Below are 17,533 nucleotides of genomic sequence, written 5' to 3'. Positions count from 1 at the left end.
TATTAAGCAGATCCCACTGACGTCTTGAGGGCCTATACCATCCTGGAAAATTCCACCCCCGTCACAGCTACTCGTTCAAATAGCCCAAGGCAGTCAGTACTTGGTATTACCCCTAGTCACAATGCTAATCCAACCAACGACACAGACCTTTCGCTAAGAATTGGAGAGGTCGGTCGTTAAACATTTACCAGATTCCACCCTGATTCAGGTCGCCCTTTCTTTGTCCGTTTGTCTTCAGAGGCATTCGATTTTCTGGACTGCGTGGGAATCAGCGGTTTCTCGTTGGCCCATTCAAGCACCAACAGCGAGCAATTGCTGTGGGTCAAAGTACAGCAAGAAACCCACCCCCGCGCGGCGGGCGAGACCCGAGAGGGTGGGGGCGGAGCCTAGGACGCGCGCTCCTCCCCTTCCGACGCGGATTTACCCCTTCTCGCTTGCCCCCAACGGCGCCGCTTCCGTTAGTCTGGAGACCACAGGTCTAGCGGTTCCGCGCATGGTTCTTCCAGGGAGAGCCATGGCCAGTGAGTAGCACTGCGCAGCTAGGGCCGGAGGGGAGGCTTCGGGTGCGGAGCCGGCGCGGGAGGGAGGGGGACGGTGGTGCGGGGGTGACGCCGCACAGGCCCTGGCCTGCCCAGACCTGGTGTCCGCGGACCTCGGGGCTTGGGCGAGCGGGGCGGGAGGCGGCCGCGGAGCGCGGGCCAGAGCACTCGCGAGGATTCCAGTTTTTCTGGGGCGCCGGCGGGGCCGCGGAAGCCGAGAGGTCGCGCCTTGCTGCCGGCTGGGCTCCTGCGTCCTGTAAGGTAGTGCCTGTAGGTGAGTTGTGGAGCCACCTACCACAAATTCACCTGCGCAGGAGGGGCAGGTGTTCATGTGAAATGCAAGTTCTGCCCTTCCAAGGACTACACTTGCAGTGGAGCCTTCTGTAATTATGGTAATTATGATACTTCTTCAGGTGTGAGAGCCTCTGCCCCGCGCGATTCTTAGACGCTTAGGTTTTGCACTAGAAGCGGGACTATCAAGTAGGGTTGCTTTCACACTCTTCATCTAAGATTGACTTTTGAACTTGGGTTTATTTGTGCCTTGAGTCCTATCGCGTGAAACCGAAGAACTTGTTTTCTTGATTTGGGCTGTGTTGTTAAGAGGACTGGGTCATTCGTTCCTCATTGCACCGCCCCGCCACACACACACGGATAATGCCCTACTCTCCTGAGCAAAAAACTGGGCAAGTAGTTTCTGCATCTGCACCTTGAGCTTTAAGGTTGAGTATTAACATGTTGGTTACACGCCCCCATCCTGGATCAGCCCCAGGGGTAAATTTCCCCAGGGCTGTGCCAGATTCTTTCACAAGAGGCAGTGGAGTGCTCCGGATTTAGTCTGGAGACCTGGATTATTAGTCTGGGCTCAGTTAGTATCTTTCCACGTCAACAAGTCATTTAATGTCTTGGGACCTTAGTTCTCTGACCTGTAAAATGGACATAAACTGCTCCTGCCTGGGAGTCTTGTGAGGTTCCCATGACATAAGATTTGTGGGAGTGCACTTTGTTTTTCATTTCAACCTAGAGTGTGTGCGAGTTGGTGGCTGAATGATTGTTCAGGTTTGATATAGAAGTCCTTCCTCTGGATGTGACTGGTATCTTTGAAGAGGTCAGGCATGACAGAGGCTGATAGACTTGAGAGCTGTAGTTTTTAATGCTGTGGATCTTCCTTGAGGAGTGTTTTCAAGTTACTTGACCCCCACCCCGCAAAAAACCCCAAACTAACGCACTAGGTGCCTATCCTGCTTTACAGTTTCCAATTTGGGATTGTTGGTTTGCCGTTTTCTTTGTGCAGTTTTCCCTCTGCAAGCTTCTTGTTGCCTCATTTACAAAGTGGTGTTAATGAAACCTCACAGATGCTTATTTGTGTAAAGGACCTGGCATATTCCTCATGTTGTTCCCATGTTGGTCCTTGCACTTATTATATTTTATTCTTTTCTTCTCCCCCTGGGTAGGTCCTTCACTGTCAGACTATGATGAATATTAAGGCAGCCACGGACCTACAAAAATCATTGTATTTTCACTTAAAAGCTGAGGAGATGAGGTGACTAGTACCTCCCAATGATGACATTTTCCTGCCACAATCCCTCTGTGGAGTGGGTGATTTACAGAATGTCCAGCAATCCCAGGCCTAATTCAAGGCTGCTGCCTTTCTGGGTGGCTGGGGGAGAGGGGAAGCCAGTCAGTAATAGGAATGTGGACGTCCTCTTTCCACCTCTCTGAAGCAGAGACAAAGCCCAGCTTCTGAGTTACAGTGGAGACCTTAAGTGGGTCTGTGTGATGTTCTGGTAATATTCTCAATATACTTGTTTGTCCCAAAGTAATCCCAGCTTTTGTTCCCTATTTTAGTTTCCTTTGTTTTCATGCAGATTCTGAGACTGTTTAACAAGCTGCATTCAGGATTAAATTTAGCTCTTCTCACTATATTTAGAATAAACCAAGGAATGGGACATCTGCATTTTCCTTACAGGGTTAACCCTGAGCCAAACTGACCTTCATCAAAAGCCAGGTCTGTCAGTGTTGTCTCTTCTAGGAACATTTGCACAGTTACAGGAGAAACTCAGAGTGACAGCTCTGTAACAGTGGGTTTTTCAGACTGTAGAGCAGAGGTAGCATAGAGAAGGCAGGACATTACTGCTAATTCCTGAACTTCACAGTTTTGTAGGTTACGACATGCTTTGGATCTAGTGCAGTCTCCCCTCAAACCATGAGCAAAAACTGTATTAGTCAGTGTCCCCGTAGGACACAGACCACACCAGTCACTTGAACAGGGTAAGTTTTTTATGAAGATTTATTCACCAGTATGCCCTGGCCATTGTGGCTTGGTTGGTTGAAACATCTTCCTGTACACCAGAAGGTCGCAGGTTCGATTCCTGGTCAGGGCACTTGTTTAGGTTGCCAGTTCAGTCCCCAGTCAGGATGAGTATGGGAGGCAACTGATATATGTTTCTCTTCCTCTCTCTCTCTCTCTTCCCCTCTCTCAAGCAAATAAGTAAATATGTGAAAGAATTATTAACCACCAAGAAGTGATTACTATAAAAGCCAAAGAGAACTCTAAGAAACGTAGGAAAAGCAAATGTAGGGTGTAGCTCCAACCTCAAGGAAGGAATAAGCCTCACCTCCTTGCCCCAAGGCTGACAACAGATCTTTTTGGCAGAGTTGGCTACATAATTTATGGGATCCAGTCCCCAATAAAAACATGGAGCCCCTTGTTTAGATAGGAGGAAGAAGTGCTGCTAAGGTTTCCTTCCTCAGCATCTCAGCGTCTCATGGTGTTTTTTACTTGTACTTAATACTGTTGTCCTTTGGGCACAGTGATATGCATTGGGTAGACTCTCACAGGTACTCACCGGCTGCCACATTCCCCTTCCTGCTGGCAACTAGACTTAGTCATCGTGTCCCAGTGGGCAATGGGGACCTTAAGACAGGCATCTACCCTGGACCCACTGCCCCAGTCACAGTGGGATTTCACCTTCTGCACTGAGATGCACTCAGTTACCTGGATCAGGGTAGGCCCAAGGCCCAAGATCAAATAGTAAGGAATAATTCTGTGTCCAAACCTAGTTGTTAGGAATAGATCTGTATTCGAACCTAGTTGTTTTCCTTCAAGCTGTGTTCTCACTTGTGTGAAAAACTGGGCCTGTCTACTTCACTTCGGGTTGTGCTGGGCATGGGGCTTTGCCCTTGGCTGTAGCTCTATCTCAGAGTCTCAACATGACCATTTCAGACATTTTGGACCGGATAATTTGTTGTGAAGGAGTGACCTGTACATTTCGGCATGTTTAGCATGGGTCTCTGACCTCTTCCCAACAGGTGCCAGTAGCACCCACCATTTGTGATGATCAAAAATGTCTCCAGACACTGCCAGCTGTCCTGGGAGGCAAAATTGCCCTTGGATTGAGAACTGCTGCTCTGATTGAACAGTCTGATTTCCTGACAACTGTGTTCTCTTCATCCTCAGCTTTCCGCTTGGCCCTCATTCAGCTTCAGGTTTCTTCAATCAAGTCAGATAATCTCACTCGAGCCTGTGGCCTTATCCAAAAGGCAGCCACACAAGGAGCAAAGATAGTTTCTCTGCCAGTAAGTATGGAGGCAGCCTGCCCTTTCTGGGAACTGTTGACTCAGCAGAATAGTGTCTCTAGCTCTGGTTTTCCTCTGTGTCTGGAGTCCAGCAAGGTCTTTGGGAACTGGGATTGTCCATGTTTGTCTGGAAGATGGCCCTTTGCAGGTGTCTTTGGGATGGGACGTGCCATCATGGTTACAGTACTTTAACTTGAGGATTAACCTACTTCATTCAGAACTCTACTAGGTTGAAGTGCTTGCCTAAAGCTAAAGTACTCTGTACCTCTAATACCTTCCTTCTTTCCTTGTATAGCACTTCACAGGACCAGGAAGTATGGATTTTAGAGCTAGGCCTCCAATATTTTAAATAATTGTTGAAAACTGAAACTTGTTAGAGACATTTAAGAAGTTTGTAGTATCTTCCTTAAGCCAGTAGGACTCTGCATCCCATTCCTAGGTGATTTCTTTTAAAATAGAGCCCACTGAAGGTTGCACCACATTTGTTTGTCAGCAAGTGGAGTGTTAGCTCCAGAGCAGGACCCTTCACATGGCAGGGCCTGCATCTACTGGCTTCTTCCCCGGGAAGAGGGTCAGTGGTGGCACTATTCTGGACAGCCCCTCCCCCACTCTCCATGGGGTGGAGGCAGCCCTCTGCAAACTGCTTAGATTGGCTGGAGAATTTTCAGGACCACCTTATATTTTAGGCTCCAGGCCATTACAGATGTGTCTAGTGGGTAGGAATCTAACCAGGGAGCTAGAGATGTTAATGTTAATCCAGCCTTTGTTACCGGTCATGGGGCTCCACCGTACTTGTACTCTATACTTGGTCTCTTGTTGGTTATGTTGCCAGAGATAAGTCTACAGACCAGGAGTGAGAGCACTTGAATTCAGCACGTGCCCCTGTGTCTAACGTGTTTTGTACAAGCTGGTGATCCTCAGGCTTGAGTTGCCTGGCACAGTGTGTGGTATACAGGTGATCTCGATAAACTCAAAATGAATGATTGGAGTCGAAGTCTAGTTGTTTTTGCTTTTTTATCACAGAGCAGTTGAAAACAGACATATCCTGGGGAATGAGCGATTTTGCAGGAGGTTAGTAACGGTTCATTTTACAGATGAGGAAATGTCTTTAACTTCTCTGGCTTTCAGAGGCTCATAATTTTGAACGTATGGGTGCATCCCAATGCCCAAAGTCCTGTAAGGAAGCCCAGTTGTAGTGGGGCCTGGGTGCCCTGGGAATGCATAGCTCTCCTGCAGGCTGGAGGGAGAGACAGTTCCAAGACAGTTCCAGACTTCTGCCAAGGTGACCAGGATGTGGTTGAGCACATGTGTTTCCTGTAGCCCCACGGGAGCCAGCTGCTGAATCCTTCAGTGGCTACAGGGCCTGTAGCCCCAGGATGTCAGTGTTCTTTCTTGTTTTGTTTTATCGGCTGTGTTTACCCCTTTGAGAGCTGAGCTGGAAGCAGCAGCTATACCTTTTTACAGCAGAACTTTAAAATGGGTTGGGTGCTTTGATTCTTTTCCCTTTTTTTTTTGTAAACATTATTCTAGGAATGCTTTAATTCTCCATATGGCACAAACTATTTTCCCGAATATGCAGAGAAAATTCCTGGTGAATCCACACAGAAGCTTTCTGAAGTAGCAAAGGAGTGCAGCATATATCTCATTGGAGGTAACTTCCTACTGTCAAGGTACAATGGCCTAAACATTAAAAACATGAATATTTTTTGTTGTTACATTTAAACAGTGGAATACAAATTATCCATTGAAAAGAACGAGGTAGATCTATATGTAATAAAGTGGAGCGCTCTTCCAGGCACACACTTAAGTGGAAGAAGTGCAAGTTCAAGATGATATGAACAGGTATTCCCATTCAGATTAATCCCCACACAAAAGGTTATTGATGTTTGTGTATAGTTATGCATGTAATACAGAGTTGGTATTGTAGAAGGACACACACCAAACTGATAATGATGATTTTCCCTGGAGGAGGAGAGGCGGGTAAGGGGCAGGTGGAAATGTGGAAAGAAAAGCCATAGCTGAGTGTCTTTCATTATACAAATGCAGGATTAAAATCTTTTTCTTAAAGAGCTATGAACAAAGTAGCTTTATGTGGTTTTGAGATAAATTTTAAAATGTTCAATTTGCTTCAATTAAATCAGTAAAACTGCTTAATAAATAAAGCAAACAAAATTAGTTCTGTACCATGCCATATAAGAATTAGAAATGATTAAGAGGTAGAGAATTGAAAGCACAGCAAGAAGAGGCAGAAGCAGGAACTAGAATACATTCAGTGGTGGAAAGACTTGGGGCTCACATTCCCACAGCCTTTCAGGATGCAGCTGTGTTGCAGGAGGGTCTGGTGGATTTAAGTTGTGCAACAGTGAATTCCCCATGTTGCTTCAATGGTTCACATTACTGTAAGTGTTGCTCAAGGTCTAAGCTGAATTCTGAAATAGTCTGGAACTTTTGAAACCTGTCTTTAGCATTTTATTTAATTATATTTCATCTACACTCTAGAGTTTATCTCTGAAAGATTATATTCAAGAAGGAAAACAACTGATTAAGTGACCCTTAGAAGATAGTAAGCTTTATTGTTGGACCCAAGTGACATTTTATCAAGCCTTTGTCCAGTTCCAAAAGAATGCTTTTCTCAGGATGTTTTTTGTGCCTGTGTGTTTCTCCTCTCAATAAAAGGTTCCATTCCTGAAGAGGATTCTGGGAAATTATATAACACCTGCACTGTGTTTGGGCCTGATGGAGCTTTACTGGTAAAGCACAGAAAGGTAAGCAGGGCCCTGGTCAGTGTGGCTCAGTTGCTTGGAGCGTAATCCAGTAACCTGAAAAGTTGTGGTTCGATTCCAGGTCAAGGCACATGCCTAGGTTCCTGGTTCAGTCTCCAGTGGGGGTGCATATGAAGAGAAGCAGCAAATCGATGCTTCTCTTCCTCTCTCCAAAATCAATAAGCATGTCCTTGAGTGAGGATGGGGAAAAAAAAATAGGTTAGTAGGGAATGTGGCAAGTCTCATTGCTTCTTGAGACTTTACTATGAATTCCCATAGTTTCCTCTTATATTGTACATACGTCAGGCATTTTGACTGGATGGCACAAGTGGCTGTTCTCGGCTTTTGGCACTTTGATATAAATTTTAGAGTCAGCCTGTCAACTTCAGCAAAGGGGAAACCTGCAGGTCTTTTAATTAGGGTTGCATGGATGGATACATAGAGATCCCTTTGGGGAGGTGGGCATCTTTGCAGTAGTAAATGCATGTACATTTAGGATCTTTAAGTCTTCTTGGTAAGTTGATCCTTTTACTGTTATGAAACATCTGGGGGTTTTTAGCTTGTAATACTCTTTGTCTTGAAGTTTATTTTATCTCTGATAATACTGTAGCCACGCTTATACTTACTTTTTGTATAGTGCATCTTTCTTTAATCTCTTATTTTTGAACTATATGTGTCTACATTTAAAATTTGTAGGCAGCATATAGTTGGGTTTTGCTTTTTTATTCATTCTGACAGTGTCTGCTTTTTAACTGAAGTGGTTACTCCATTTATAGTTAATATAATTATTGATATTTTAAGCATATAGATATTTTACTGTTTTTTCCTTTGTTTCTCTTTTTTGCATTCTTTGGGGTCGAGTATTTTTTACAATTTCATTTTAATTAATCTATTGGCTTTTAAATATGCCTCTGTGCTTTTTTTAAAGTTGTTGCTTTAGACAGTACAGGTTGCATCCTTGCACAGTCTGCTTGAATTAATGTTATACTATTTCATTTGAAATTTCCTATCTCCTTCCCATTTTTATACTGTAGTTGACACACACATTGCATCGACATACATTGTAAATCCCACAAAACCCTTATTTTTTAAGTAGCATGCATTTTAAAGAAATGAATAGAAAGTTTTTTATGTTATGCACATATTTCCCCTTCTGGTATTTTTTTTTTCTTCCTGAAGATCCTAGGTCTATCTGATATTTGCTCCTTCAAATACAAGGACCTCTCCTAGCTTTTTTGTAGTGGGGATCTGATAACTGCATTTTCTTAGTTGTTTATGAACATACCTTTAGTACACCTTCATTCTTGACAAATGTTTTGGAATAGAGTTCTGGGTGCACAGTTTGCCGCCCCCCAGCAGTTTGAGAGACATTATTCACTTATTTTCTAGCATCTTTTTTCTTTTTTTTCCCTGATAAAAAGTCAGTGGTAAATTGTATTATTGTTTTCTGTATGTAATTTGTGTTTTTATCTGCCTGCCTTCCAGATTTATTCTTTGTAAATTTCAGTTGTTAATATTTTGCTTCCAGTGTGCCTACATGGTTTTCTTTGTGTTTGCCTTGCTTTGTGCTTCCTGAATCTGAACATGTAAGTCTTTCACCACATGTGGGAAATTTGGGGGCATTATTTCGTTTTACGTTTTTCTCTCCCATTCTCTTACAGGGTTCCAATGTTGATACTGTTCCTCCAAACCAGGTCACCAAGGCTTTTGTTCTTTGTTTTTATTTTTCCAACCCCTTTTCTCTCTCTACTTCAAATTGGGCAGTTTTCATTGATCTACCTTTAAGTTCACTGAGTCTTTCTTTTGTAATCTCCAATCTGCTATAAACCAAACGAGTGAAATTTGTTTAAATTTCAGATACTGAATTTTTCAGTTCTAAAATTTTCATTGGGTTCTTTTTTATAGCTTTTATTTCTCTACCATTATTTTTATTTGTGTAATTCATTAAGAGCAAGTCCTTCATTCCCTTGAGCTCCTTTAAAGTCTTTGGTATTGCCACATCTGGTTGTGTTGGGGTCTATCTGCTCCACTGATTGCCTTTTCTTTAGAGTTTAGGTCATATTTTCCATTTCTTTGTGTGTATAGTAATTTTGGATTGTACATCATTAGATGCTATGTTCTTGAGGTTCTAACTTCTATTTCTTTGAAAAGTGTTTATTTTTTTTGTTTGTTTTTGTAAGTACAATAGTTAACTTGGCTGTACTCAAACCCCAAATTCTGTGTGTGTGTGTGTGTGTGTGTGTGTGTGTGAGAGAGAGAGAGAGAGAGAGAGAGAGAGAGAGAGGGAGGTGGGCAGCAACCTCAGCTGTTTAGACTGTTTAGCTGGGCTGTTTAGCTTGGAGTCTGCCCCATACATCTTTACTTCAGCGGTTAGCCAGAGATTTGGGCAGATTTTGTTTGTAGAACTTGGGGCTCTTTGGCTTTGGCTTTATCCTTTTCAAGATTTGCCCCCTCACTTTGCTGCTGCTGTGAAGCTGTCTTCTGGTTCCCCGGGCCAGTCTGATTGTGGATGGTTTCCCCACTGCTCCTAGCAATGCCTGGGGCCTTGCTTCTAACTGAAAGCAGTAAACAAACAGGAAACCTACCTGGTGCTGTTCCCTTCTTCCAAGTATTGACTTCCCTTCAGGTGTTCCCTAATTTTGATCATTCTCCAGAGTTCATGCTTATGAGAAAGCTAATGGACCTGATGGGAGCCACTCAGCTATTACTGGAAGAGGAGCCAGCATTGAGCTATTAACTCCATCATTTGAAGTGCATGTATGTCCACGAAGTGCATGTATGTCCACGAAGTGCACTTGTAGGCTTTTAAAAATTTCACATTATTTTTTATGGTTTTTCCAATATAGTCATATATCATTTGCTAGATTTATTCTTCATGAGTGGTTTGTTTATGCCCTCTCATTTTCTGTTTCTTACTAGTATGTGGAGAAGTACAACTAATTATAAAAATACTGACCTTCTACATACACAGTAACCTTGCTAAAGTTACTCATTAATTTTAATAATTCATCCATAGTTTTCCTTTGGAGTTTCCAGGTACACAATTATATCATCTGAGAATAATGACAGATTTAATTTTTTCTTTCTAATCCTTGCACTTTCTGTTCCTTTCTTTTGCCTGGTTGCTGTGGTCAGGGCCTCTGGTAGAGTGTTGGGTAGCAGGTGTCCTTGTTTTGTTCCTGATCTTAGTAGGCGAAGGCTTCAGTATGTTAACATTAGTGTTTTTGTAGATACTCTTTATCAGATTAAAGAAATTCCCTTCCTGGAAGAGGTTTTCTTTTTTGTTTTTAAATAAGCATGGATGTAGAAGTTTACCAAATGATCATTATACACCTCTTACAATGCTCATGTGACTTTTCTCCTTTATTTTGTTAGTGTGATAAATCAGAATTCAATTTGGAAGTGATATGTTACTCTTTATAAATTGCTGCATTTGGTTTGCAAAATTTTGCCTATTTTTATTTCTTTTTTTTTTTTAGATTTTATTTATTTACTTTTTGGAGAGAGGGGAAGGGAGGGAGAAAGAGAGGGAGAGATACATCAATTGGTTGCCTCTCACATGCCCCCAACTGGGGAACCTGGCCCACAACCCATACATGTGCCCTGACTGGGAATCGAACCTGTGACCTTTTGAGTCGTACACTGGTGCTCAGTCCACTGAGCCACACCAGCCAGGACTAAATTTTACCTATATTTTTAATCGCTCATCCACTCTCCACCTCTCTTGCCAGTGTGTCAGTTTGATTCTGATTCTGAGGAGTTTTCATTTAGCATTTACATTGAGTTAAAAAAGCAACACGTTAATTGGTTCCCATAAGAAACCTAGACATGGATTTGTACACCACCTAGGAAAGAAGGGTCATGAAACTACCATATCCCATATTAGAATTCATTTTGATAAAGCGTCAGATTGTGGGTGGGTTGTGGGCTATTAAGGGTGCTATTCGTACAGTTGATCTTAGATCACCCCCCACATCTCGCCAGGGGAGGATGTTTGTAGTTATTGCCGTGAACCCTGCTGCAAAAGAGGTAACCAAAGCCCTATTTGTGATGCAGCTCCATCTGTTTGACATTGATGTTCCTGGGAAAATTACATTTCAAGAATCTAAAATACTGAGTCCTGGTGACAGTTTCTCGACCTTTGAGACTCGTACGTACCAGATAAGTCCACCTCTTTTAGCAGTCCCTGTAGAAGAGGATCAGGTATTCCTTTGTTTCTTTCTTATGCCCCTCCTTAATTTCTTCATACAACCTGGCTGAAAGACCAGAAGTGAGGAGGGCAGAGAATGGTCGGAGATCTAGAAAGGGCAGGCCAAATGGAGAACTAAGGGTTTGATGTGATTTTGCTCTTCCATTTGATCACAGCCCCCTATTAGTATGATGGCTTCCAGAGTGTACCTGCCAGGCCTTGATGAACACTTCTCACTTAGATCATAAGCATTCAGTTAGAATAAATTTCTCACCTCCACTCTGCTGACATAAGTGATATATGAGGTAAAGTCCAAGCAGAAATAAGCTTATAGATTTCTCCATCTGTGGGCCCTGTGTTACTGTATTCCCCCGTGGTTTGTGATCATTACATCAGGAGGGTTTACCCTGCCTCACTGTGCCGTGGGTTAGCTTTTCATCCATGCGTTTTCTGTTTGTAAGCAGCTTACTGCAGAGTGGGCCTGGGCATCTGCTATGACATGCGCTTCTCAGAGCTGGCACAGATCTACGCAGAGAGAGGTGAGGCAGCACTGTATTTGTGCTGTGTGGGTGCCTGGAGGTGTGAATCTGGGCTGGTCTTTGTGGGTGGAGGGAGCCCTTCGTTGGCAAAAGTGGAGGAGAGGTCTTAATCTGTCCACTCCCATCTGCCTTCTCAGACGTCTGCTTCGTGTGAACAATATGGTTTTTCAGAGGTTGTGCTTTAACACATTGGGCAGCTAAGGCAGGAGACAGACTCTTAAACATCTGTTCTTCCCTCGGGCCCTTCCTGTTACTGTATTTGGAAAGAGTCACTTGGTAGAAATGAAGACATGGTTTTGCCTTGTGGATTTCACTATTCGATGGTCCTACATGTTGGGTGCAGTAGAAATGTAGTGACAGACATTTTGGTCCAGAGAAAAGGTGTCCTACCATCCAGGAAGAGCACCAAACCAAGTCAGGAGGTCTGGGTTCTGGTTCCAACTTCTCTCCTAATTGGCATGGTACTTTGGGTGAATTATTTACTCTCTAGAGCAGTGTGGATCTCAGTGTTCTCATAGGGACGGGGTGAAGATTACGGAGAGAGAACTTACTAAAGGTCCTTGTATGGTAATCAGCAAATAATTATCATTCCTACTAGCCTGGCGGAGCTGGTTTGATTCTGAATCAACTGTCACTTCATACAGTGAAGTGGATGCAGACGGTGGGACTGCTCAGCAAGAGGTGGAGGCGCGTGGGCTCTGAGTCTCTGTAGCCTCCTGGCAGTGGCCACTGGAGCACCTGCTCTGCCCCTCTTGTCAGTTGAAAAGCATTACAGACCACGGTCCTTGGCCATGCAGAGCTAACCATGTGGCGCTGAGAGGAATTTCAATGACAGTTCTCCACTTTTTTTTTTTAAAGCAAAGTCACATGTTGTGGTTTTGGTTATCCGTACCACTTTTCTTGTGTGTGTTATGCGAGTGTCTCTAAAGGAATTCAAAGCTGTAACTTAATGCTGCTGACACTGACTTGGCTGACATCTTTTCATGCTTTTGAGAGAGTTGGAGTTTGGTGCCCCTGGGTGGAGAGCAAAGGGAGGGACTAGTGAGGTTGGGTGTTCTTTGCGTTGACTCTTCAGCCTTTCTCTCCCCAAGGCTGCCAGCTGTTGGTATATCCTGGAGCTTTTAATTTGACCACTGGACCAGCTCACTGGGAGTTGCTTCAGCGAGGCCGGTAAGAAAGTATGTCAGACAGACACAGCTTCAGGCATCTCAGTGTTTCTTTGTGCAAAGATTTCAGTTCTTTGCCATAGCAGCATCCAGATGTATTTTGAAAAGATGAATGTTTTCATCTTTCAGTCCAAAGGGAAGGCTTCTGCTAAGAATCTTCTCTTCAGAAGCCACAGCATCAACCTCACAGATTTTGGAGACTGTGATCTTTGCATTTCCAATAGCAGTTAGTGCATCAGGCGGGCAATGGTTTCATTCACTGTGATCAGATGTGGGCTGGTGTCTCTGGGACAGTTGCCACCAACTTTTACAGAGACTCAGAGACCCGTGGAGTGTGTGGGTCCAGAGCCCCAGAAGCCAAGGAAAAGCAGGGGTTTTTTAGCCTGATAGTCCTAGGGAGAGGTCTATTTGGGGTCTTCACACAGCTGACCCTGTGCTGCTCAGATTGGGGTGCTCATCCCAACCAGACTTCCACAGCAGCTGCCAAGAACCTCATTACAAGCCCTTGTGCTTCTAAGCTGTACATCCTGGGCACCACACAGACATGTCTAGGGTGTCACAGTTGCTGTTTCTGTAGTCCCCTCAGGCTGAGGAGAGGTGAAGGGCAGACAGCAGAGGTGGAGGTCCCATGGAAGGGAGGGGGAGCATGACCCTCTGGTGGAGTAAATGTTCTGCAAACCATGCAGTGCTGGTCAGAGATGGTAGTGTTTTTGATTAAATACTTTTTAAATTGAGTTGTAATATATTTGACAGGAAAGTGTTCAGATTTTAAGCATACAGGCCTGTGAATGTTTACATACTCACCACCTATGACCAAGGTTCACCACACAGAACATTTCTGGTCCCTAGAATGCTCCCTTTTGCTTCTTCTAAGTCAGTACTCGCTGTTGTCCCTCCTGGAGATGATGGTAACTTTGCCTGGAGGGGGATGTAGAGGTGTCTGGCTGGTGGCATGGCAGAGGATGGGGTGTCCAATCCCATGGGTGTTAATCAATGCAGTCTTGTCAAAGCAGTAAAAGCTTGGGAGAGGCTGGAACGACTAGGTATGGACCTATTGATTGAGCCCACAGGGCTCCCAGGTGAGGTGGCTGGATGTACCCAGGCTGCCACCTGACTTCTCATCTAACCTGACATGAGGGGGCTGCCACATTGGCATGGAAGTGCCATGCAGCCCCTCCTGGTGTATTGCTTCCCCTGGTCCTGCCACCCCCTGCCCGACCCCTTGTCTTTGGCCGCCTTGATTGGCATTAACCAGAGAAGCTCTTTTACTGGTTGGCTCAGGCCAGGGTCTCTCATCTGTGGCAGTATTAACATTTTGGCCTGGACAGTTCTTTGTCATGGGGGTGTCCTGTGCATGGGATGTTTAGCAGCATCCGTGGCCTCCACCCACGAGATGCCAATAGCATCCCACTAGTTATGACAATCAGAAAGGTTTCCAGACACTGGCAAATGTCCTGTGCTGGCCAAAATTGCCCCCAAGAACTGGCTTAAGTGATGAGATAATTTTTTAAGAGAGGGTTCCATGGCTTTGGGTGTTTCCTTTCATATCTGAGCCAGCCTGTCCTGTCCTAGTTTTTAAAAGGAGGATTGGTACACATAGGATAGGAAAATATCTCAGATCTATAGTGTATGATTTAAGTGTTTTCTGTCCACTGACTACAGGGCTGTTGACAATCAGGTGTATGTAGCCACAGCATCTCCTGCCCGAGATGACAAAGCCTCCTATGTTGCCTGGGGACACAGCACTGTCGTGAATCCTTGGTGAGTTGCCTAAGCAGGGACTGGCTTACTAGGAGCTTAAGAGAGCTGGCACTTGGGCAGGCGGGTTGCCTGATTCATGGCTGGCCCTGCCCCTCACCCACCCCCATAGCCCCACATGTCTACCAGGTCTCCGCCTCTGTGAGGGAAGGTGATTTTTTGCTTTGGAGAGATTGGATTTCACTAGGTATGGATTTAAAGTCCTGCTTTGGGCCAGAGATTCAGCTCTGGAAATAGTTTTCTAGATCAGCCTTTCCCCAGATTTATGGAGTGTTGCGATTTCCAGGTGTGAGGCTCCTGCCAGGGTGTGCTTTCCCCAGACTCCACAGGCTGAAACCTTGCCTTCAAAAACTAAAGGCCATTAACATAGCGGTGCAGGGATCGCAGGCACAAGGAGCCAGAGATGCCGCAGATCTGGGCCATGCCCAGGCCATGCCTCACTATCCCAGGGTTGGGGAGCAGCCTTGGGAGGTGGGAAGAAGCAGAGCCAGATCACCCTTGTGAAGGGTTCCTATTGACGTGCACTCATGAGGGGGTGGGAGGGCACTTCCTGTTGGTTATAGGTGGCTCTGTTCCCAGATGTGTATCATAGAACAAAAACTAGGAATTTGCAGTTTAGAAAACATACTCCATGATTTTCTCACTAAGTCCTAACAGAGTTCTTATTTCCCACTTTGTAAGTGGAGATTACAAATGACTTGGCCCAAGGCCACACAGCCACTTACATGGTAGAAAAGGAGTTTATACCCCTACTAATCTGAAGAAATCTCAGATTCCTTCTCCTTTGGCATGTTAGAGGGGGTAGAAAAACAGAGAGAGGTCTTGAATATCAGCAAACATCAGCGAATCCATGTACTCTCCCTGGAATCTCTTTCAGGGGGGAGGTCCTGGCCAAAGCTGGCACTGGAGAAACGATCGTGTATGCAGACATAGGTAAGATCTGCCCAGCACAGGTGAGGCCTCTAGCGTCCCAGTGCTCTGAGGCCAGATTCCATAGCTGGTGCAGCCCTTGTCACCTGGAGGGGTTCCTTTGTCCCCTGTCCCCTCCCTCCACACACGTGCTCTATTTGTCCTTGATTTATCCTTGGTTCTTTGTTTGGGTCCAGAGAGTTATAGTTCAGCTTGGGTTTTTTTTGGTTTGGTTCCAAATGACTCCAGAGGCCATGTCGGGCCCTCTGCCTCTAGGCAAGGCCTGTATTACTGGGTTACTTGTTGAGGCTCTGGTGGTTTTTATGCTGTTCGGGGAAAAATAGTCCCTTTGGTTAGTGAAGAGTTTCATGTTATTAATAGTAAACTTTACTGTTTTTGCAGACCTGAAGAAGTTGGCTGAAATACGGCAGCAAATTCCCATTTTTAACCAGAAGCGATCAGACCTCTATGCAGTGGAGGCAAAAAAGCCCTGATTATGTTTCCAATGTGCCACAAAATAGGAAGATGTGTTTCTGCAACATCATCAATTCCCTGATGAATTGTTTATTGGAGATCCTTTTCCTAACTGGGAACTCTGGTTATGATGAGGAACTTCAGCACACTGGTACTCTCCACACTGTGTTAAATAGTCAAAGGGGACTAGGCTGGCACTGAAGGGCAGAAGGAGAAGGGGATGGCTGTAAACCTTATTCCATGCTTATGCTGCTTCAAAGCAGCTGGTAAAAGTATCAGATTTGGGTATTTTGGTGGTTGATTCACCTGATACAAATGTATTTGTGTCACAAGCCTCTTACCTCATTGCTGGAATTGGAATCCATATGTAGAAAACTGGCACACTCTTTTTCCAGCAGTACCTTCCGTTACATCTTTGGTCTGTAAGTAGCTGTGGGAGGCAAGGTGATGGATCCTTGGTGTTTGCCAGAGGAGATGGCAGCCCCTGCAGCAGCCTTCAAGAAGGAGCTCAAGAGTCAACTCCAAACCCTCCTGGCCTTAGGGAAAGATGGTGTCACCAGAGAGCCCGTGGGGGAAGGCAGTGGCAGCATTTGGTCAAGGCAACAAGTCTGTGTCTGCAAGAGATTTTTCTTGGTTGGAGTGTCTGAAAGTCTGTCTCTCTTTTTTTTTTCCCCCTAGTAATTCTGCCTTCCAAAGGCAAGTTTTTAGCCTAGTGGTTCTCAGAATTCTTTTGCACAATTAAAAATTAAGAATTTCAGCTGTTATTTATGTATGTTATAGCTAGCAGTGAGCTGGTAGATGTTTAACAACCAGCTGTCTGAGAAAAAGCCCTGATTTTGTGGCAGCATTTGCCATTTTCTGTGGTGTAAATACTTCCACCATGGCCAAGTTCCATCTATCAATGTGACACCTCTACACATAGAGTAGGGAATACATGTGTACCATCTGACACGTGTATACATCCAGGAAACCCCTGTCATCAAGGTTATGATCATACCCCCTACCCCCAAAAGTTTCCTTGTGTTCTTTTATAATTGCTGTAGCTATTCCTCTTGTTCCCAGGCAATTACTGATAGGCTTTATCACTATAGATTAGTTTGAATTTTATAGAATTATGTAAAAATGGACTCATGTTATATCAATGTATACTTTTTGTTTTTCATTATCATTTGGAGATTTACCCATGTGTATGCATCAGTAATTCATTCCTTTCTTGTTGCTGAGTAATGTTATGTTACTGTAATTTCTCCACCTGCTGATAAGCATTTGAGTTTCCAGGTTTTGTCTATTACAAATAAAGGTTCTCGTACAAGTTGTTTGTTTCTCCTGAGCTAGATATCTAGGAGTGAAATGAAAGGGTGGGATTATGCGTGTGTTTCACTACCAAACTTCTTGAAAGTGATTGTGCCATCATCATACGTCACTCAGCAGTCTGTCAGAGTCCGAGTGTGCTCCACATCCTCACCAACACCTGGTATGATCACTCTTCCTAATTTCATCCATTTTAATGGACATGTAATGCTATTTCATTGTGGTTTTAGTTTATATTTCCCTGATCAGTAATAATCCTGAATATCTTTTCATGTACTTCTTTGCTTATCTATCTTTGGGAGTGTCCATT

The 17,533-nt window shown here is 44.3% G+C and overlaps 1 protein-coding gene across 1 annotated transcript; it reads left to right on the top strand.

Moving 5' to 3' along the window:
* Positions 1 to 272: 272 nt before the first annotated feature.
* Positions 273 to 17,224, top strand: NIT2 (nitrilase family member 2). The gene is made up of 10 exons (XM_045851670.1): positions 273 to 521; positions 3,997 to 4,115; positions 5,646 to 5,766; positions 6,792 to 6,880; positions 10,934 to 11,027; positions 11,531 to 11,605; positions 12,697 to 12,775; positions 14,434 to 14,532; positions 15,407 to 15,462; positions 15,841 to 17,224. The coding sequence occupies exons 1-10, from the start codon at positions 494 to 496 to the stop codon at positions 15,930 to 15,932; spliced, it is 852 nt and encodes a 283-aa protein (XP_045707626.1). The 5' UTR covers positions 273 to 493; the 3' UTR covers positions 15,933 to 17,224.
* The last annotated feature ends 309 nt before the right edge of the window (positions 17,225 to 17,533 follow it).

Source organism: Phyllostomus hastatus, unplaced genomic scaffold (assembly GCF_019186645.2).
Source record: "Phyllostomus hastatus isolate PE091 unplaced genomic scaffold, TTU_PhHast_1.1 phas_contig_86, whole genome shotgun sequence".
NCBI lineage: Eukaryota > Metazoa > Chordata > Mammalia > Chiroptera > Phyllostomidae > Phyllostomus > Phyllostomus hastatus.
The sequence above is the reverse complement of the archived record's forward strand: the minus strand, read 5'-3'. Positions and strand labels throughout refer to the sequence as shown.